We start from the raw sequence: 23142 nt of genomic DNA, 5'->3' as shown, positions 1-23142 counted from the left end.
GCATTTAACAGACATATGATTTCATGTTGATATTGTATGTTTAACAATCATGGAAGTGCCCATTCCAATTGATTGACACTTAATAGACAAAGAAATATATCCTGAAAAGGAGATAAATAAGAAGGATCTTGAGTGATTTATTAAAAAAAAAAATAAAAAAAGATATGAAGAGTACCAGTGAAAATTCAGACAGCTGATTTCAACACTTCACAACAAAATGACACAAAGTTCTAAAAATGTATTGCCTTTCAAAGCAGCAAAAAGGAAAGACTTCCTTTACCCAGACTCTAGACAGTCTGGAATTCACTGCTGCAACAGGTACAGGCACAGCGCCCTCGACTGCCTCTTCGTTTCCTCACTATTTCAGAATCCCAGTAGAGCCTGACTCCAAAGGAGTGGGGTCGGAGGGTGGGTCATTGAAGCCACATCAAAGAAGCAACAAAACATCTCAAAGAATCAGGTACTGTAAGGTAAGTAACTGTTCTAGCATCTTTGAGTCTTTGTCTGCATGAATCCCATTTATGACTACCAGAAAATTCACAGATGAATAAAATGAGGGTCTGAGGAATTCTAGCTACAAACTACCTAACTAAATAAGGGTTGCAGAACTGTGTTCCCAAATCTGGCTTCCAATCTAGTCATCACAATATCGGTCCTCATATTAAGCGAATATAAAATATAGCTGTCATACCTCTCCTTACAATCTGCATGGTCCTTTGTTTGAACTGAGCTTGGTCCCCATGTGCAACCTTTCTTTTTAAAGCTTTTCTTCACGTCTTCGAATTCTTCTTGGTGGCAAGCTGTGCTTCTTCCCCAGGTTCTGTTGCTTTCATCTGAGGTTACTAGAGACAGGTACAGTATTTAGTGCTCATCAGAAGGATTATTACAGCCACTGGAAGAATTTGGATTTTAGCAAAGCAGCCTTCTCCACTAACACTGCATCACAGTAGCAAAATCAAAAAGGTGCAACTTAAAAATGGAGATTATTTTTTCCCTCACTGATGCCAAAATACAAACTGCATTGATCAAAACGATAAGCAAGCAAGCAACAATTTGAAGACTGACAAGAAAGGTGAAAATGAAAGAAAGTAGCAAGAAAGATCTTATTTTTCATGCTTTTTAAAACTCAATACCTTACATTTAGGTAATTCATGTACGTGAGGCAAACTGAGCATTTACCAGTTAATATTTTGTTGAGAAGAACTTTTTTTGATGCAACGATATCAAATTCATTAGAATATCTCAGTTATGACCAATTACTGTGATTTTGTTTTTCATTAACCCAAAACAAATATTTTAAAATAGATATTTTCTGTTTAAGTGCTCAGTCTGTTACTTAATACAAGTTCAGCTACAGAGTTAATACAACCAGCACCCTTTACAATTTATTTGGATCTTGCCTTTTTTCATAACCCCACTTGAAAGTGCATATTCACTTGTGATATCTACATCTTGCTGGTACACATATACATTGTTTCTTCGGCCATTAGCTGTATTTGTGTCTGCTCTGGAAATCACTGAGGAAAAATTAAGAGAATGCAGTAGATATCTTAGTTTTACTTTATTTGCAAAAGAGGGACTGATTCCTCCTTATACTTTTATCTCTAGAACCAGAAACCCAGATCCAAAAGACATAAAATGCCTCCTGGGAACGCTAAGCAGTCACAGGAGGAGTAGAGAGTGATTGGCCCCACAGTTTGTGAATATGAATCAGTTAAATAAATTCTTGTGTCAGACCAGCCTCAGATTGACAAGTAGAAAAGTAAATTGACAACATGCTCACAACCAAGATGATAGTATTGACATAAGACAACAACAACTTTTGCCATGATAGACTGTCTTTAACAAGGTAAAAGTTTAGATGGTTTATAATTCACCTATTTTTCACTCCTCCCCCTTCTCTTACACCAATTTAACATGCTCTGCAGCACAGATGCTTGTCTTTGCTAAGATATTACAACTGAGTTTTCAGGATTCTCTGGAGACTACTTACAACCTACTGGTATTTTTTTTAAATTAGTGTTCAGAAACAGCTGAATTCAAACTTATGACTAAATTTTCTTTATAGTTAGCTAGGATTTCTTTTTCATTTTAAAGAAATTTAGATTTGGAAGCTTGAAATATTTATGAACAAAAGAGGTGTGATCAAATAAGCAATTGTTAGCTACTCTTGCTCAAAGCACACACACTTGAATAAAGAAAAGGAGTACTTGTGGCACCTTAGAGACTAACCAATTTATTTGAGCATGAGCTTTCGTGAGCTACAGATGCATCTGATGAAGTGAGCTGTAGCTCACGAAAGCTCATGCTCAAATAAATTGGTTAGTCTCTAAGGTGCCACAAGTACTCCTTTTCTTTTTGCGAATACAGACTAACACGGCTGTTACTCTGACACTTGAATAAGTCTTCTCTAAATGAGGGAGCTCTGAAGTTTAATCAAGATTAAATAGCACTGGAGGAAGGTATTTTACATAGGTAGAAAGGGATTTACAGAGGGATGCGGAAATTAAGTTCAGCCAGATATATTCAAAAGATCTGAGAGCTTTGGCTAGAAGCTTGGGGATCCAAACTCAAAATTAGGAAGTATTCCATTTGAGGGAGACTCTTTGTTTAATACAGTAATTTTTATGGTCCTACAACGGGAAACATTTGCTCAGTTAGACCCATCAATTGAACTCCATGCAGGCATATGGGTCTGCACTGGTGGATCTCCTTGAAGGACAGGGGCCTATAACTGTGGGAGTTAGAATGTGTACAAATGCATATTATTTTCTGCCTTTTAAAAAAATTCTCAAGATTCTAGAGCTGGGTTAATACCTGAAATTTTTATTTCATTTCTATGTTGATTGAAGTACACTCAGAAAATTAAACAGCACTCTTATTTTAAGATTTTGGTTTTATGAGACATACCATTAGAAATTTTTTTTGCCCTACCAAAAATATCGAAAAGATTAGCAGACTATATGAAAAATGGTATGCAGTAAGTGTAATTGGGACAGGTAATTGTGGTTTCACCCACAATTACAGAGCATATGAATTCCAAAAACATCTCATGTAATCCGTTTTGTTTCATTTTAGCGGTCAGGTGATAGAAGTCCTTTATAACTTGGGAAGGTCAACTTAAATTCATGATATACAGTTTGCCAGAGTGGGTATTAATCTGAAAGTGTTGTCGTGAAGCTGAGAACAGATTAAACCTAAACAGACATGACAGCACTTCAAATTTCACATGCAAACAAGGTAGATTTAATAAAAACTAATTTCTCTTCAGGCTGTAGTAAAAAAGTGAATGTCAACCACATTTACTATAGCAATTTTGAAAAGACAAACCCCACAATTTTCTCTTGCCCCTTTTTTCAAGTCATCTTGAGACTAAGATAAAGAGACAGCTTATACTTAACTCCTTCCTGTCCCAACCAGGCATGGGGAATCAGAGTGCTCAGAGTCTATGGTAGTAGATCAGCTACACCCAACAAATGTTCATTCTGGTCATTCTAGTACAGACAGCCCTCCGGCTATAACTAGTGACTACGAAGAAGAGATAAATGATGAAAGGGCAAGCTTAAGATGATGATGATCACCCAGAGGGAAAGAGCATATTTCTACCCAAGATTAAAGGGAGCCCAGGCAGCTAGGTCCCAAGATCCAAAGGCAACCAGAGAAGACCTGATCCCCAGAAGGGAATAGCCAGGAAAGCGAGCCATATACTTCTGATTAAGCACCAGAGAAAAGACTGAGATCTTTCTCCTCAGAGGATCTGGTGGGGGTAAAAGAGAAGACTGTACCATTCAGAAGCAAAAGATGACCTAGATTCTAGACTACTTTGGCACTAGAAAATTGTCCTGGGTTCATTGCTGGGATGGACACTACATGACATGTTTGTCTCTTGGGAAATGACCCTGATTAAACAAACAGATTTTGCTTTACTGTTCATCCCATGCGGTGCTCCATTATGGCCATGGGCAGTTGGTCAGCCTGCTTTGTGCACAAGGCCAGACAATATTTTAATATAGGAGTCATTTCTTGATTTTAATATCTTTTCTATCTCTAGATATTGTGTTCTCAAAAATCGATAATGAGCATAACATCTTAAGTGTCTCATGGACCAGTTCCTCTGCCATTCATAATAGCTACCTCATACTGCTATTTATACAGACAACTTCCCTACAGCAATTCCCGGAGCTGCTTACAAAGAACAGCATTTAGGTATTTAATAAGTGTGTGATTTTCAAAAAAGAAAAAGGCACTTCTCTTCCCCAATCTGTTCTCTTCCTCCCTTCCCTGCTTCCCATGTGCTTGGTTCCCCTTCTTACCCACCAATTGGTGTTTTTGTCCTTCTGAACATACTATGGCTACATTATTCCCTGCGTCTTTGGACATTATGCTCCTGTGCTTGGTTGGCAGCTCTGGTCCAAGGACAGCTGATTTCCTATCATTCTATTTGGCAGCCTCCCCCTCTCACATGATACTTTGCCATTTATCATTAGCCCTGTGTTTATGATCCTTCAGTACTTCATTCAAACCAGATTTTTTCAAGTACAACATCCTGAAACAATTCAACATTTTACTAAAATCCAGATAAGTTACAATTTGCTGCATTCCTTTCAGCTACTAATTTTGAAATACTCTCTAAAAACAGGTTTCAGAGTAACAGCCGTGTTAGTCTGTATTCGCAAAAAGAAAAGGAGTACTTGTGGCACCTTAGAGACTAACCAATTTATTTGAGCATAAGCTTTCGTGAGCTACAGCTCACTTCATCGGATGCATACTGTGGAAACTGCAGAAGACATTATATACACAGAGACCATGAAACAATACCTCCTCCCACCCCACTCTCCTGCTGGTAATAGCTTATCTAAAGTGATCACTCTCCTTACAATGTGTATGATAATCAAGTTGGGCCATTTCCAGCACAAATCCAGGTTTTCTCACCCTCCGCCCCACCACACACAAACTCACTCTCCTGCTGGTAATGAAGGTCGCTATCTTACAACAAAAAAAACTTCAAATCCAGACTCCAGCAAGAAACTGCTGAATTGGAATTCATTTGCAAATTGGATACTATTAATTTAGGCTTAAATAGAGACTGGGAGTGGCTAAGTCATTATGCACAGTAGCCTATTTCCCCTTGTTTTTTCCTACCCCCCCCCGACATTCTGGTTAAACTTGGATTTATGCTGGAAATGGCCCACCTTGATTATCATACACATTGTAAGGAGAGTGGTCAGTTTGGATGAGCTATTACCAGCAGGAGAGTGAGTTTGTGTGTGTGGGGGGGGGGGGGGGCGGAGGTTGAGAAAACCTGGATTTGTGCTGGAAATGGCTCATCTTGATTTTCATACACATTGTAAGGAGAGTGGTTACTTTGGATAAGCTATTACCAGCAGGAGAGTGAGTTTGTGTGTGTGGGGGGGGGGGGGGGGCGGAGGTTGAGAAAACCTGGATTTGTGCTGGAAATGGCCCAACTTGATTATCATACACATTGTAAGGAGAGTGATCACTTTAGATAAGCTATTACCAGCAGGAGAGTGGGGTGGGAGGAGGTATTGTTTCATGGTCTCTGTGTATATAATGTCTTCTGCAGTTTCCACAGTATGCATCCGATGAAGTGAACTGTAGCTCACGAAAGCTTATGCTCAAATAAATCGGTTAGGCTCTAAGGTGCCACAAGTACTCCTTTTCTCTAAAAACAGTTATTCTAACAAGATTTTCTCTTTACCAATTCATGCAGCTGCTTGTTCACAGAACATCTAGGGGCCCAATCAAATTCATTTTCTTTACATCCAAATGTAATATATTCCTTCCAATGTGTTATAGTGTACCTGTATAAAATGAGTGAGTGTGTTCATAATGGTTAAAAGAATAAATTGAAATGGTGATGAAAACTTACGCTGTATAGCTCGAAGACGAGGAATTATTGTGGGGCTATTTGGTGGACTAGAACGGTTACTGTTTAAGCTTCTTCGTTTATCCAAATTAGGGGAAGCTTGCACTGTTATTTTGTGCTGGAAATCTGTTGTGAAGAAAGCAACACTAGGTAAATTTCACTGTTCTAAATATAGAAAGTTTATATTGTTGTATTTTTTCAGCATTAACCATAATGAAATTTACATTTATGTAAGTGAATTCCATTAGATAAGATTTCTACTGTAACATAGAAAAATTCTAAGCCTACTGGTACAGTTATTGGTTTGAACTTCGAGTCATGCCAGTAGAATTTTACAGCTTCACTCTAACCATTTAATGGGCTTTTGGCAGTGATGTGAAATTCGTTTAGTGATTCAATGGGAGCTGAACTAAGAAATGTCAACATTACAAGCCACTCTGCAGCCTTGCTGGTGCTCAGTAGATTCAAAAAGCTAAACAGCTATTTTGTTTGGTTTCAGTGATCTTTATAGGTCACAGTTGAGACATATTGGCAGGGCATTGTGGTGAACGCTATATTGGTGCTGGATGTGCTGTACCTATTACGGGAATAGTCTTAGGACTCTAGTCTCTAGGACTGTCCATCTGGCACCCTTACAAATACAGTACTTAATTCACACACAACATTAAAAAATGCAATCAATCAATGGCAGGATTCTACTATCACTAACAATGTCTTTCCACCGCTTCCCACAGTCCTGTGAAGTCTACAGCGCCATCTAGTGATACCATTAGTACAATGCCATTAGTGAACAGATATTTTGCCATTAACTCCTGTAGAAACAACAACTTGATAAACCAGCAAGATGATATGTCCATTGAGGGTTTAGATGCCATGATGGTCTCCTTTTGTCACACGCCCATGAAGCCTGAAAACAGACCCTGAAGTGACATCCCCTTTAGCTATTACCACATTTTTATGCACTACACACAGCATGTGCACACACACCCCACACCAACTCTGCTCTCTTTTTCCTGCTCACTGTGCTTACAAGTCAAACACTCTGAGATAAGTGTGGTCAACAAGGCAGCAGGTTAAGAAAATTAGTTATCTACAATACTGCCTTCAACCCAGTTGTCGCTTTTTCTTTTGCCTTCTACAAAACCTTACATCAACTGCATAGTTCCAGTACTTTTAAGTACTGAAATAAGTTTATGCCAACTGACCTTTCTGGAAGGAGGAGTGATTCAAATTTGTTTCCCACAATTTGGGAAAGATGATCACTGCTATATTTACAAGTTTTGGTAAAATTCATTAATTGAATAGGGTAGAAAAATAAGTTTTACCCACACCTCTCAACTGCAAACATGGCCTACATGTGCACCATATCTTTTAACTATAAAACCTGCTTTAAAGGATATTTCCTTACCGAATTAAATAACATTTTTTTTAATTGGTGGGGGGGGGAAATGTATCAAGTGAAAACATGAAGTCCTCCGACATGGGTTATTTGCGGGATTTGAATTGTGGCCCTTCTCATCCCCACCACAGACCTCTGTTATTTACATGATGACACTTTGTTAATAGGTTATACAGCAACTGTTTGCTAGACAAAGCAGAATACTGAAGATCACAACTCCTGGGTTTTATTCCTGGCTCTGGGAGGAGAGTGTTGTCTAACTGTCAGAAGCTGGATAGCTAAAGCACTTACAACAGGCCTATTCATTCTGAGAGACAGGGTGACAGAGTGAATGAAACCTGGGTCTACTAGATTAGAAACATGGGTTCTACTCCCAGGCTGGTATGGGGGACCTTCTTCTAACTCATTTGTAAAATCCAGGATGTGTGGTACTAAAATTTGATTGCTATGTAGGGTGGAGGTGGGCACTGGAGGCAGCGAAGGGACAGAAGTGCACAGAAATATAAACACTAGCTACTGGAGGTTAGGCCAGATCTCATGATCTGCTGGGCTCCAATTCAGTGCAGCTTCCTCTAGGATACAAAGTGTTTTTGGAGGGGAAGAGTCTCTCCCTCATCTTTATTCAACTGAAATGAGAAACATTTTGCAAAGTCTGGTACATTTGAGAGTTCGGATTTTATCCCTTAAAGGCCATTTAAAAGAAAAAAAAAAATCAATCGCCATTGCATACACATTTTGGCATGCTGGTGGATTAGGCATCTTCAGGGTAACATACAATATCTAAATGTTTCAGACAGGGAACTTAAGTCTGAATATTTAATTGTGAAAGGAAGATTTTGTACGGGAGGAGAAAAATTTCAAACCTGAAGGCAAACTAATTCTATGTCCATCTTTAAGTTTTAACCGGCTCCTTTTAAACTTTCCCTTCCTCTTCTTCACATTGGGCTTGTCTTGATTTAACTGGAATATCAAAATATTCAGCTCACGCTCCAGTACATCAATCTCACGTTCCGCTAACTGCTGCTCACGCCGCTTTAGTAATTCTTCCTGAGATTTCTGCTGAAGAGCAGCCTTTGTCAGCTCTTCTTCGCGTGAACGCAGCTCCTGAGAATGAGATTTACATAGATATAGGTAAATCACAATACAATTCTTTCTGCTATTAGTCTATTTAAAACATAGCACTAAATTATATATCCTTAATGAATTTTCTTGATACACTGTGTACATGTAATAAAAATACACATTATATTCACAGCTATTCAGGTCTTCAAAAGCCAGCTCTTTCTGCAGGCAAGCAAGTATACAGAAATTTCTTTCAGGCATCTATTTACAATCACAGTTTATTTAAGCTGGGGTAGCATTAGCACTATCATCAACACCACCATACGCTGGGACCCCAGCATTTACAATCATGCTGTTGGTGATCATGAAAAATGCTTGGACCAGAATATATCTTCCATTTAGGGCTTGTCTACACTGGCACTTTACAGTGCTGCAACTTTCTCGCTCAGGGGTGTGTAAAAACACCCCTCTGAGTGCTGCAAGCTTCAGCACTATAATGTGCCCGTGTAGACAGTGCACCAGCACTGGGAGCTATTCCCCCTTGTGGAGGTGGTTTTTTTTAGAGCACTGGGAGAGCTCCATCCCAGCGCTCTGCCACAACGACGACGACACAAGCCACGTTAAAGCGCTGCCGTTGCAGTGCTTTAACATTGCCAGTGAAGACATGCCCTAGACTGTAAGCTCTTTGGGAAAGTGGGTGTCTCTTATTCTGTGATTGTATAGTGCCTAGCACAAAGAGACCCTGTTCTCAGTTCACAACTAGGTGCTACCACAACATACATAATAAATAAAACAAACTGATTACATTGTTTGCAGCAGGCCCTTAACCAATCCCCTTTGACTAGGGAAGGGTTTTTTTTTTGTCCTGTGAAATTCCCTGGAGCTTTTTCTGGGATGTAAACTGTTAGAAGCCAATTACTTCCTTTCTCCCACTTCCATTTCTCAGCAAAAACATTGGCAGGATGCCAAAATTAACTAAATATGAACGTTTAACAGCCTTGGCCATGTAAGAAATTTGCACTGAGTTAGTTTTTGAATCCATTTCGCTAAACCAATGCAAACCCTGCGGGAGCACTCTTAATTTCAATTTAAGCTCAACTTGTTCCTAATTATCTTAAATTAAACTGAAATAAGCCACTCTTGAACCTAGAACATCCACACAGGGGTTTGCACCAGTTTAACAAAATCTGTTCAAATTCCCACCTTTGGTTAGATTGGTGCAAGCCCTAAAGCTTGACTGATGACACCAAAACAGCAGCACATTCTGCACTGGTAATGCCTACAAGCTGCTGGAGTGGAGGTAGTGAGACAGGAAGGGGAGAAGAAAACTAGGCAAAGCTCCTTCTCCCCACCCCCAGTCAGAGACATGGCCTCAGTGATCCATACCCCTCTATAGAAGCATTTGGCATAGTAAATGCCTGCCGCTCCTGTAGGTAGTGTAGGAAGGAGAGCTGGAATCAGCTCTCCCCACAACAACCCCAATTCCAGACCCAGATACTCAGGTCCCCTCAACCGCCACCCCAGGGGCACTACATGGGCCAGAGCTCCCACAACTCCCAGGGATGACTAGGCTGGGTTCTTTCACCCTCTGAGTTAACAGTCTTCTCCTGCCATATATTTAGTCCTGGAAAAGTCTGCACTGCAGTGCTGAAGGTTCAGGGTTCAAACCTTACTGGTGATGCACGTGGGGGTTGTTACAGAAACATACAAATTTCTTTTAAAGAAAAAAAGTGAAATCAAATTCTAGGAAATTACATTTTAAGAAAAACTAAGTTAAAACAACAAGTTGTAAAGTCAAGAACTTGAAAGGTAGATTTACAGTTGCCTGTCCAACCTGAATTTGGCCCTTTTATGCGGGTGTATGATCACATACTCTTCATTCCTCAAGACCCCTGCCTCATTCAGTGCACAGAATGGATGGACAAGGGGGCAGAATTAAGAATGCACGAGAAACCACAAAATTGGCATCTCCTAACTTTCAAGTACTTGGGGGGGGGGGTGGGGGTTGTACATGATACACATGGTTCAGCCATGCAACGGAAGACCCTGGCACCAACAATTTATGAATTCTGATGAGGAGAATGGTCTTCTGGTTAAGGCAACTGACAGGGATTTAGGAGATTGGGATTCAGTTTCTGGCTCTTCTAAAAGACTTCCTGCATAAGGCACTAATGGCTTGTCCACCCTACCACTTTTGTTGGTATAACTTATGTTGCTCACGGGTGTGAAAAAATACACCCGAATGACATAAAAGTTACACCAACAGAAGTGCCGATGTGGACAGCGCTATGTCAGTGGGAGATCTTGTCCTGCCAACATAGCTACCGCTGCTCATGGAGGTGGTTTTAGTATGTAGATAGGTGAGCGGCTACACAAGCAATATTACAATGGTGCAACTGCAGCAGTACATCTGTGCTGCTGTAAGCTTACTACTGTAGACATGGCCTTAGCCCCTTTGCTTCCTTTTTCCATCTGTAAAATGATGGAACTTCTCCCCCTCATTTTTGTCTGCTTTGTCTATTAACACTATGCAAGGTCAACAAAGCACAAATTAAATGGGTTAAAAACTGGCTAATAACTGGATCACAGAAATTAATTTTAAATGGGGAATTGCCATCCAATGGGGGCATTTCTAGCAGGGTCCCACTCAGCATAATGCTCTTCAACATTTTTACCAGGAATGGTCTTACATTTTCTTTCAGATCATTGATCCAGTTTTTGTACTGTCTGCACACTTGAGGAGTGGAAAATAATGATAAGGACAGGTCAGTTTTACAGAATGATCTAGATCAGCATTTCTCAAACGCGGCCACAGCCTCGTGGGCTGTGATGGGGTGGGGGTGAGGGGCAAAATTCCCCCTACCTGTTGCTCCAGGATGCACCACTCTGGTGTTGATTGCTGGGGCCACCAGCAAGGGTTGGGCCTTGCCCCCCTCTGAAGACTGCTGGGACACAACGCTGAAGGTGAGTTCCCCACCTTCCCAAGGGTGGCAGGGCTCAGGCTTTGGGCTTCAGCCCTGGGTTAGTGGGACAGCAGGCTCTGGTTGGGGGGGCTTCAGGTTGCAGCCACACAGCTTAGGGCTCCATCCGCCGGCCAAGAGGCTTCAGACTCCAGCCCCCTGCTGCCTCCCCTGCCCCCCACCAATCCCCCTAGCCCCCGCTGCCTCTCCTGACCACCCATCCAGGGCTTAATTTCTCCGCAGGCTTGCCAGTGCTACATAAGGCTACTGTGAAAAGTGATACTTGTATATTTGTTAATATCACTTTTCACAACAGACTTACTAGCTAGCAATAAATAAATTGCAATGATCTGAATGTGTATACATGCATATTTATTTGTTTTTCCTAAAGTATTTTAGGAAAAATTGTCAGCGCAGCCACCAGCAAGAGCTGGTGGCAGCAGTCTGAGGCCACCAAAAATTTTGTCCTGAGAACCGCAGATCTCTTGGTAAGCTGTGTTCACTTTAACACAGCTAAATGCAAAGTCACACACATCTAGGGACCAAGAACACAGGTCACACAGAGAATGTGGGGGATGTTATTCTGGGAAGTGGTGACTAAGAAAAGAACTTGGGTGACATGGTGGCTAACTCACTGAACATTCGCTCTCAGTGTGACACAGTGGTTAAAAGAACAAATTGTGATACTTGGATGTACAAGTAAGGGAACAAACCATAGAAGTAGGAAGGTGTTATTGCCATTGTATACAGCATAGCTGAGGCTATCACTGGGGCCATTAATAGAATAGAGTCCAGCCCTGGCACCCACACTTTAAAAAATGGAAACAGAAGCAGCAAACAGGAGAGTTTTAGAGGGCATAGTTGCAGACCCTGTGCTTGAAGGTAAAGGGACTTGGTGAGTAATGTGTTTAGTTTGTCTGCTTTCCATGAAGGTTGTTTAGCTGAGCTATGGACTCCAGAGCAGGTCAACTGAAATAGGACTGTTTTCTTTGTGTCTCAGAGTGTGATAGGTGGCTAGGATCCATGGGTCTCTGATCAGCGCCAGTGTTTGAAGTCTTTGAGCAGATAATCTCTCCCTGATTGCGAAGGGGTGAAGCTGAGCAGTGCGGGCTTGTCTACATTACCCGCAGGATCGACGGGCAGCAATGATCCAGCGGGGGTCGATTTATCGCATCTAGTCTAGATGTAATAAAATTGACCGCTGAGCGCTCTCCCATTGACTCCAGTACTCCACCGAGCAAGAGGCGCAGGTGGAGTCGACGGGGAAGCGTGAGCTGTCGACTCACCGCAGTGAAGACACCGCGGTGAGTAGATCTAAGTACGTCAACTTCAGCTATGTTATTCACGTTGATCGAAGTTGCATAACTTAGATCGATCCCCCTACCCTCTGTGTATTCCAGGCCTGAGTGTTAGTATAAAAGCCAGTTGTTAGGTGAACTTCTGAGCACGCAAACTGGGGAGTTCTGAGGGGAGTACGAGAGGCTGTCTTTATAGGTGCAGTTTTACATTCAATACTGTGACGGCCAGAAATGGATCAGTGCTTGTGACCTGCAATGAATGTGCTTGGTTTTCTTTCCTGCCTGAAGCTAGAAGAGACTTCCTGTGTATGAGGTACAAGTTGATGACTGGGCTAGAAGAAAAGATTGTTGGACCGGAAGAACAATTACAGATACTGCTCAGAGAGGCTGAGTAGTTCTTGGACAACCAGATTCAGGAAGCATCATCACTAGCACAGATTCAGGAAAGTCCTATGGCCTGAGTTATGCAGGAAGTCAAACCAGACGATCAATGGTCCTTTCTTTCCTTAGAATCTCTGTAAAAGGCTATTGACAAATTGGAAAGGGTTCAAGAGAAGAGCTACTAGAATGATTTGAGGTCTGTAAAATCTGCCTTATGACCGGGTCAATCTATTCCTTTATTCAAGAGAAGATAAGAAGCAATTTGATCATTATTTATACATATCCATATGGAGTAGATATTTTGGATTGTAGACTGCTCACTAATTTAGCAGGCAAAGGGCAAAAGAAACTAGACAAATTCAAACTAGAAATGAGGTTGCTCTGGAGGAGACTCAAGCTAGCCAGCTAAGCTCAGACCCAGGTTGTTGGGTTGACTTGAGAACCCAAACAGCCACCTGACCTGCAATATCCACACTGCTATTTTTAGTGTGCTAGCTCAACTCACTTCTGCTGCAGCGTAGACATACCCTATATACACCTTACTATTATTCTGTAATATAGTAGTAACGATTCTTCCTGGAGAAAGGAGGGGTTTCTAAAAACTAAAGCTCTTTTGTTTTGTCTTTACCATTTATATAGACTAGTGGTCCCCAAACTTTTCAGGGTCAGGGCCCCCTCAACCCCTCAACAGGGGCCAGGAGCAGGGCCGTGGCTCCGGGCGGGGAGGGTGGTGGGAGATGACAGAGACATGGCTGGGGCCGCAGCTGGGGGCGGCCAGGTGCAGGGCTGCAGCAGTGGCCAGGTGTGGAACCAGGGCCCGAGGCTGGTAGCGGGGCCGGTTGTCACTCCTTCCCCGCCCCCCGGGATGCTGGCCCAGGCCCCGCCATGCCCCCGAACTTTCCTCCGTGGCCCCCCAAAGGGAGTGCACCCCACATTTTGGGATCCTCTGATATAGACAGATATAGGCAAAACCAATGGTTTGTATTACTTTGGTTCCACCCCTCAATCCTGAACTGGAACATCCCTGCTATTACTGTATTGAGTCTTAGAGCAGCGGTTCTCAACCAGGGATCCAAGAAAATAAACCAGAGAGCAGGGCTGATATTAGACTTGCTGGGGCCCAGGACAGAAAGCTGGATCCCAAGCCCTACCGCACAGGGCTGAAGCTGGATCCCGAGCAACTTATGTTCCCGGGGACCCCTGTGGCATGGGGCTCCGGGCAATTGCCCTTCTTCCTACCCCTAACATATGCCCTGTCTTTTACTCTACTAGATATGCAGAAAAACAGTAGTTGTGGCACAGGTGGGCCGTGGAGTTTTAATAGCATGTGGGGGGCGGGGGAAGACCTCAAAAAGAAATAGGTTGAGAACCCCTGCGTTAAACTACAAACATCCCCATGATTCGTTGTACCATGTAGTAGTTCTGTAATGAAGAATATCCTCCATCAAGGACGGGGAGACTTTTTTTTTTAAACTTGCAACCCACAATCAGGATTTTAATCCTTAACTACTTTCCCATCCCTCTGACTGTTGTTCCGAAGTGCTGGAAGGCACCATGTTCCCCTACGGGTACCAGCCACTACACTCTTTGCATGCCTTACAGATTTCCCTTCCGAACATAAATGTTCAAAAACAATTGTGGTCTAACATTTTTTTTTTTATTGACAGGTTTCAGAGTAGCAGCCGTGTTAGTCTGTATCCACAAAAAGAACAGGAGTACTTGTGGCACCTTAGAGACTAACAAATTTCTTTGAGCATAAGCTTTCGTGGGCTACAGACTCAATACACTAATAGTTGGGATGTTCTACTTCTGGGCTGTAGCCCACGAAAGCTTATGCTCAAATAAATTTGTTAGTCTCTAAGGTGCCACAAGTACTCTTTTTTTTTTTTTTTATTTAACATTTAAATGTATTCTTTAAAAAAACCTTACTCCTTCAGGGCCTGTGTGTTCCAAAAACTGATCTACTTTGTAGGACCAATGAATGCATAAACATTATCATTTTCACATGTCTGGTTCTGTCTTTCAAAAGTACAGAAAAATAACTGCATATAAACTGGAGTATTTTTGTTTGATTTGGTTTTGGTGGGGAGTAGAGGGCTTGTACCTCTCTAAAGACCCACTGCAGTCCTATTGCATGGGGAAAATCGCTATAACTAACACCAGCAAGAAGTTAAGTCATGCTTAAATTTTCAGAGAGCTCTCTTTGACCATGTTGCATGCAAACTTCAAAAGAAAAGAACATTCATCAATACATAAGTATGCCACTGTTCCCTCTCCAGAATTATGTTCTTATACAGGTTTCAGAGTAGCAGCCATGTTAGTCTGTATCCACAAAAAGAACAGGAGTACTTGTGGCACCTTAGAGACTAAAATTTATTTGAGCATCTTATACAGTTACTTTATTTTTGAAATTAGGGGAAGAAGGGGCAAGTAGGAGTATTAGAAACTTGAGATGAATTGGGTGATAGTTAACAGGTCTTCAAACCTCTTCCAGAAGATTTACATATTTCAGTAATTATAATTTAGAATATGCGGGAGATAAAAATTTATGAAATTTAAGAAGGCGGCCACACCTTCCACCAAGGACAATTAAAACTCAAAATTAATCTGGAGTTTACTTATGAAAAAACTTAAGTCTGTCCCTACAATAAATTCACACTTCTAATATTTTGGAATACTACCAGGAATTTCAAATCCACCTACTTCTTTAAAAAATAGTAGCTCCTCAATTGCCCTATTCCCTTTTTAAAATTACTGCGTTTGCAGATAGAAAAATTCACTCACTTTTTCCTTGGTCCTTAGTTCACTGAATATCTGCTGAATTTCCAATTTCCAGTCATCTTGCATGGAGTGGAAAGATTCTTGAGGCATCTCAGTCATAACTGCCTCCTCAATGGCAGTAAGCTGTTCAAGAATTAAGGCAAACGATGGTCGGATATGAGGATCCTGCTCCCAGCATTCTAAAATTCATCAAAATCCCATCAGTTTCTCTATTGATAGAATCTTAGGGGGATTATTTACACAATGCATGAATTTCAAAATATTTGTTATTTATATTTCAAAGTTCTAATGCTTATTCCCTGCCCATAGAATTGCCTAGTTTTATCATTGCTGGTATAGGGCATGCTTACCTACAGTACATCAAGGTTTTTAAAAGGTTATGAGAAGTCAGATTTTTCCAATATAACCTCTATTTTCAGGATGTGAAGCAGCAGAACTGCCAGAACAGAGTAGTTAAGCTTACTGAGCTACTCAAAAAATTCAAAGAACTCCATATGGACACTGTAGCATTAATGCACAGTTGTCAGGGTCCCTCAGTCTCTCTCTGGAGAAGGAGGAAGAAGCCCAACAGAACCTTTGGAAGTCAAAAAGCTATGAGGTAACAGCTAGCGATTTCCCCTCCCCGCAAGAGTTCAGTCATCTGGATTTTGTATTTTACCTCTTGTGCAGTCTATATTTGGTGGACATTGTAGCTAGTTAAGTATAAAAGAAAAGAAAACAAACCAGAAGAATACAAAGAATACAGAAGAAATAATTCAACCACTGCTTAAGGTGATGCATCTTTAAAAACAATATGGTATATTGTAGTGTTGCATGGCTTACTCAAATGGGTTAAAAATGTCTTAGTACTAGATTGCCAAGAAAGGGAAAACCACTACTTCATACAGAGTTAGCACAGTACCAAATGAAGTGTTGGAGTTGTGTAATTATTATAAATCATAAGAAAAGCATAGATATTAAAACACATTTACTTCTAGGATAAGTAGAGAGAAGCAGCACAGGTACCTTTCATTAGTTTAGCAAATGGTTCAGGACAGGTGGATGGAATGGGCAAGGTAAGCTTATTGACAGCTACTCCATAAGCCACAGCAAGACCATCAATGCCACGGTAAGGAACTTCTCCCGTAAGCAGTTCCCACAGCAACACTCCGTAACTATAAAGCAAATTTTTAAATAGTTAAGTTTATCTTCTGAATACTGACACATGGTTTACTCAGGGACAAACAAGTCAGTACTCTGTCCAGTATGTAGTCCCACAGAGAGAGGATGGTCTCTCTCCACTATCATTTGTCAAAATCTTCAGGGGACTGTTCCCCCTCACCTGTTATCTTCTCTCTGATAGCAATTAGTAAAGCTGGATATGCTGGTGAAATGGATGGGCTATTGTAACCGTACCCTACCTAAATCACTGTCACTTTGTTTCGTTGTTTTTTCTGGCAGCAAACAAAACTATTAAAAAAAGACTTTGGTTCCAGTCAATTTTTTAATCAGATGCCACCACCATGTAAACCTTGATGGAAAAGGAAGAGATAAAGCACAAAGAACAGATGAGAACTAAAAAGTTCTACTTCAAAACAATGAAGTATCAAACTGATCCCTGGACAATTTATCCCAATGGACACCCTTTTGTTTTTTGAATTAAAAGCAGCTTCATTTGAGAACTGAAGTTTCTGCATGCCTACAGCATACTGCAGAATGAGCCCCCAACTTTTTTTTCCCTTTCATAAAATGTGCAACAGGATTGAGCCATTACATAATTTCATTTTGCCAGGCTGGGCAAGGGAAAATATTGCCTACTGTCAAAAGCAAGGAGGAAACATTTCCTAAAATTTAGGGGAAAAGTTCTCTCTTGATTGTGTGTCAGGTACCAATATACCTGTCACGGCTAATTAGATTAGCCGAAAGAAATTCTGATACAAACTCCACCCTAAAATTAAAATGATTTCACTCGCTTTACTTCTCCAACCTCCAGTAAATCTCTCTTGTATTGAGCATGTTTAATACTGGCTGGCCCATAGGCACTACCAGAGTAGAGTCCTATTGCATTAGGCACCGTACAGAGAAGTACATGGTCGCTACCCTGAGGAGCTAACAATCTAAAACAGACAGGACAGACAAGTTGGGGAAAGAGCTATCACATACAAGCAGAGTGAACAATATGATGACCGCAAATGTCGTGTTCGTTCCACAACTTTTTTTGGGGTGGCTTTACTTAAGAGAGGATAAGGTAAAGAGGCTCAAGTTGGTTCCTTATTTGTAGTTCCCAGTTCCTTATTCAAAGGCCAAAATTATTTAAAAATACATCAATGTAGGATTACATTTTTAGAAATTTAATCAAATTCATGTGACTGAATGCAATAAAAGTTTAAATTACGACCTACTTATTTATTAATTAAATAATCAAATATGGGATTTGGGTTTTGACTGGCTGGTACATGACAATATACCAGGTCACCCCAAGTGATATGTGCCTATGACTGTCAGACTGTTCTGAAGTAGCTGGGGCATGCTACCCTGACCTGAAGCTTCATTCCTGTGCAACATGGTGCCACATATCACACACCTCACTTTCATTTTTTTCCCCCATGGCCCTCGAATAAGGAATTGGGATTTGACTAGCTGTATGAGAAATGTGTCTCAGATCATCCCCAAGAGACATGTCCCCACAAACATCAGATTGTTCTGAAGGAGCTGGGACATGACACTTGCCAACCCAAATCTTTGTTCCTTCGCAATATGCTGATGAATTCCAGACCTCCATCTCTCTTCCATATTATATATGGAATTTGAATAAGGAACTGAGTTTTGACCGGCCGTGTATGACAAAACAGGTTCCGAGTCACCTCAAGGGACACATCTTGGCAACTGTCAGACTGTTCTGAAAGGAGCTGTGATATATGCTGGTCTCTGACCCAAAGCTTCGTTCCCCCACTCACTTCCATTTTGAATATGGAATTTGTATAAGGAGCCAGGGTTTGACAGGCAATATGATATTAAAAAAAAAAAGTCTCTCCTAAAGGTGGGTGAGATGTCTTTTAGTAGACCAACTTCTGTTGGCAAGAGAGAAGCTTTTGAGCTTACATAGAGCTCTTCCAGACCTGAGGAAGAGCTCTATGTAAGCTCAAAAGCTTCTCTCTTGCCAATAGAAGTTAGTCTACTAAAAGACATTATCTCACCCACCTTGTCTCTCTAATACCCTGGGACCAACATGGCTACAACAACACTGTATATCTCACCTCAAGTGACATTTCCCCACCACTGTTAAACTGTTCTAATGTAGCTGAGGCATGGAACTCCCTGAATTGAAATTTTTTCTTTGTGAAAAATTGTGACCCGTGTCACCATTCCTCCCCCCAACACACATATAGCCTTTACCAGGGCAAAAGCAGCAGCTAACGGGAATTTCAGAGGGTGAAGCTGTTGATTTGTTCATTCTCTGTGAGTGTTGTGTGGCTAGGCTGCGGACCCCTGACTTGGCCAGGTGAGACAGGTCTCTGCGTTTCATTAAGGGCCTTGTTGCCGGGACACTTGAGGCTTTGAACAGAACGAGCATTTGAAGTTTCTGCATAGCTATTCCTTCTAAGTTTGTGATGGAGGGAGCCGAGCAGTGAGGCTTAGTATTTAAGACAACTGCCAGGTGAACAGGAGTGGCAAACTGGATCAGTTTTAGTGAGTACATAACCAGGGAGCCTGAGTCCAGTTTTAGGTTTGGCTATACATATAAGAACAGCCATACTGGGTCAGACCAAAAGGTCCACCTAGCCCAGTATATCATCTTCCAACAGTGGCCAATACCAGGTCCTTCGGAGGGAATGAATAGACAGATTATCATCAAGTGATCCACCCCTGTCACCCATTCCCAGGTTCTGGCAAACAGAGGCTAGGGACACCATTCCTGCCCATCCTGGCTAATAGCCATTGATGGACCTATCTAGCTAGCTCCCTTTTGAACCCCGTAATAGTACTGGCCTTCACAACACCCTCTGGCAAGGAGTTCCAGAGGTTGACAATGTGTTGAGAGAAAAAATACTTCCCTGTGTTTGTTTTAAGCCTGCTACCTATTAATTTCATTTGGTGGCCCCTTGTTCTTGTATTATGAGGTGGAGTAAATAACACTTCCTTATTTACTTTCTCCACACCAGTCATGATTTTATAGACCTCTATCATATCCCCCCTTAGTCACCTCTTCTCCAAGCTGAAAAGTCCCAGTCTTATTAATCTCTGCTCATACAGAAGCTGTTCTATACCCCTAATCATTTTTGTTGCTGTTTTCTGAACCTTTTCCAATTCCAAATATATCTTTTTTGAAATGGGGAGACCATATCTGCACACAGTATTCAAGGTGTGGGCATACTATGGATTTATATAGAGGCTATATGATATTTTCTGTCTTATTATCTATCCCTTTCTTGACGATTCCCAACATTCTGTTTGCTTTTTTGACTGTTGCTGCACATTGGGTGGATGATTTCAGAGAACTATCCACAATGACTCCAAGATCTCTTTCTTGAATGCTAACAGCTAATTTAGACCCCATCATTGTATATGTATAGTTAGGATTATGTTTTGCATTTATCAACACTGAATTTCATCTGGCATTTTGTTGCCCAGTCACCCAGTTTTGAGAGATCCTTCTGTAGCTCTTCACAGTCTGCCTGGGACTTAACTATCTGAGTAGTTTTGTATCATCTGCAAATTTTGCCACCTCCTTTTCCCCTTTTTCCACATCATTTATAAATATGTTAAATAGGACTGGGCCCAGTACAGATCCCTGGGGTACACCAATATTTACCTCTGTCCATTCTGAAAACTGACTATTTATTTCTACCCTTTGTTTCCTATCTTTTAATCAGATACCAATCCATGAGAGAACCTTCCCTCTTATCCCATAACTGCTTATTTTGCTGAAGAGCCTTTGGTGAGGGACCTTGTCAAAGGCTTTCTGAAAATCTAAATATCCAATATACACTATATCCAATAGATCCCCTTGTCCACATGCTTGTTGACCCCCCTTAAAGAAATCTAGTAGATTGGTGAGGCATGATTTCCCTTTACAAAAATCATGTTGACTATTTCCCAACAAATTATGTTCATCTATGTGTCTGACAATTTTGTTCTTTACAATAGTTTCAACCAATCTGCCCGGTACTGAAGTGAGGCTTACTGGCCTGTAGTTGCCAGCGTCACCTCTGGAGCCCCTTTTAAAAAATTGGTGTCACATTAGCTATCCTCCAGTCATTTGGTACAGAAGCTGATTTAAATGATAGGTTACAGATGACAGTTAGTAGTCCTGCAATTTCACATTTGAGTTCCTTCAGAACTCTTGGGTGAATACCATCAGGTCCTGGAGACTTATTACTGTTTAGTTTATCAACCCTGTAATAGTCTTGGCCTTCACAACATCCTCTGGCACAGAGTTCCACAGATTGACTGTGCATTGTGTGAAGAAATACTTCCTTTTCTTTGTTTTAAACCTGTTGCCTATTAATTTCATTTGGTGACCCCTAATTCTTGTGTTATGAGAAGGAATAAACAACACTTCCTTTCGCAACATGAGTCATGATTTTATAGACCTCTATCATATCCCACCCTAGTCGTCTCTTTTCCAAGCTGAAAAGTCTCTGTCTTATTACTTTCTACTCATATGGAAGCTGTTTCATACCCCTAATAATTTCTGTTGCCCTTTTCTGTATCTTTTCCAATTCCATATTTTTTGAGACAGGGCGATCAGATCTGCATGCATTATTCAAGATGTGGACCTACCATGGATTTATATAGAGGCACCTATTTATGTAGAAGCAACTCTCAGGCTGAACTACAGCAGTTTCCTGGCCACAAAGCCTTCAGCATTTAGGATACTCCAACTAGTACAGAACACTGCACAACCTCTCTTCAGCAACACATTCATCTGCTAATACACCACATCTGTCCTCCACTGGTTTCCCATAGAATTCAGAATCGAGTTCAAGGTGCTCAATGGACTGGTCCCAGGATATCTAAAAGATTTCCTAAACTCCAGAACAAAGACCATAGTCAACAATTCTGCTCCTCAGGAACAGTGAAACTCTCTATAGTAAGGGTAAAGTTTGTTTGTGCAGTAGAAGGAACTTTCTTGTGGGCCAGTCCCAGACTGTGGGATGAACTCTCCCAGGAATGAAAATGCATCATAAACCTTGCCACTGTCTGCTCCAAGTGCAAGACTAATTTCTTTGATCTTGCCTTCTCTAACACATACGAAGAAACTTGTATAGTTAATAATTAAAAACAAACCTAAATCCCTGCAAAAATAAGAAACTCAATTGCACATGCTTCTTTTCCTAGGAAGAGGATAAAAGGACAAACACCATATGACAGATGTGTAGTCACACTGCTTGATGAACTACTGGAAGGTGCTCAGATACCAGATGATGAGAGCGGTATAAGAACATCGGCAGAGTAAATATACTTTGACTTAGTACTGCATGACAGAGTGATACTGTATAGTGCTTTAAACCCTGCCCCCCAATCAATAAAGCACATTATATGGATTAAGAAACGGCTAATGGGGAAGGGTCAACCAGAAGCTGTGGATAGGGAGTCATCACTGAATGTGGGTGTTTCTAGTGGGCTTCTGCAGGGAGCAATAGTAGCCCAACACTATTGAATATTTTCACCAATGAATGGGAAGTAAATATAAAGTTATTACTGATAAAATTTTGGATGACAAAAGATTGGTGGAGTGGTAAATAATTATGAGGACAGAGCAGTCCTTCAGAGAGATCTGATTCAAGCAAAATATGTTTTAATACCTCTAGGAACAACGAATGGAGGCGATACCTACTAAATGTAGGACTGTGTCCTGGAAGGAAGCGACTCTGAAAAGGATTTAGGCATCAGAGAAATGTAGGGCTGGAAGGAACTTCTCAAAGTTATCCAGACCATCCCCCCAATGCTGAGGCAGAACCAAGTATAACCCTAGATCCGTGGTCTCCAAACTGGGGTGCATGCACCCCAGGGGATGCACGAGATGATCTCAGGGGGTGTGCGGCAGCAGGAGCGCTGCCGGATGGCACTCCACCATTTTGTTTCTTCAGCCACAGCTCTGCACGTCCATGGCTGGTGTTCCACTCCTGCGGCAGGCCTTCCGATCTTCTTCCGTCGGCGACATGCCTGTGGCACGTCTTCCAGTCTTCACCCTGGGGGTGCGTGAGCCAAAAAGTTTGGAGACCACTGCCCTAGATTATCCCTCACAAGTGTTTGTCCAACCTGTTCTTAAAAACCTCAAACAATGCAGATTTCACAGCCTCCCTTGGAATTTAACTATCCGTATACTAAAGGAACACTTTCTAATATCTACCTGAAATATCCCTTGCTGCAGATTAAGCCCATTACTTC

The 23142-nt window shown here is 41.3% G+C and overlaps 1 protein-coding gene across 2 annotated transcripts in view; it reads right to left on the bottom strand.

The window, feature by feature from the left end:
• Positions 1 to 23142, bottom strand: part of MAP3K21 (mitogen-activated protein kinase kinase kinase 21) — a 64015-nt gene that overhangs the window by 8377 nt on the left and 32496 nt on the right. The window contains exons 3-8 of one of the 2 annotated variants that reach the window (XM_077813419.1): positions 16774 to 16922; positions 15772 to 15947; positions 8150 to 8390; positions 5891 to 6013; positions 1401 to 1517; positions 692 to 842 (exon numbers count right to left, since the gene is read on the bottom strand). In XM_077813419.1, the coding sequence (XP_077669545.1) occupies positions 692 to 842; positions 1401 to 1517; positions 5891 to 6013; positions 8150 to 8390; positions 15772 to 15947; positions 16774 to 16922 (957 nt within the window). The remainder of the gene's footprint in view (positions 1 to 691; positions 843 to 1400; positions 1518 to 5890; positions 6014 to 8149; positions 8391 to 15771; positions 15948 to 16773; positions 16923 to 23142) is intronic. The other variant, XM_077813418.1, reaches the window with a different exon arrangement.

The sequence above is a fragment of the Eretmochelys imbricata genome, chromosome 3 (assembly GCF_965152235.1).
Source record: "Eretmochelys imbricata isolate rEreImb1 chromosome 3, rEreImb1.hap1, whole genome shotgun sequence".
In the NCBI taxonomy this organism is placed as follows: Eukaryota; Metazoa; Chordata; order Testudines; family Cheloniidae; genus Eretmochelys; species Eretmochelys imbricata.
This window is presented reverse-complemented; position numbering and strand designations above follow the sequence as displayed.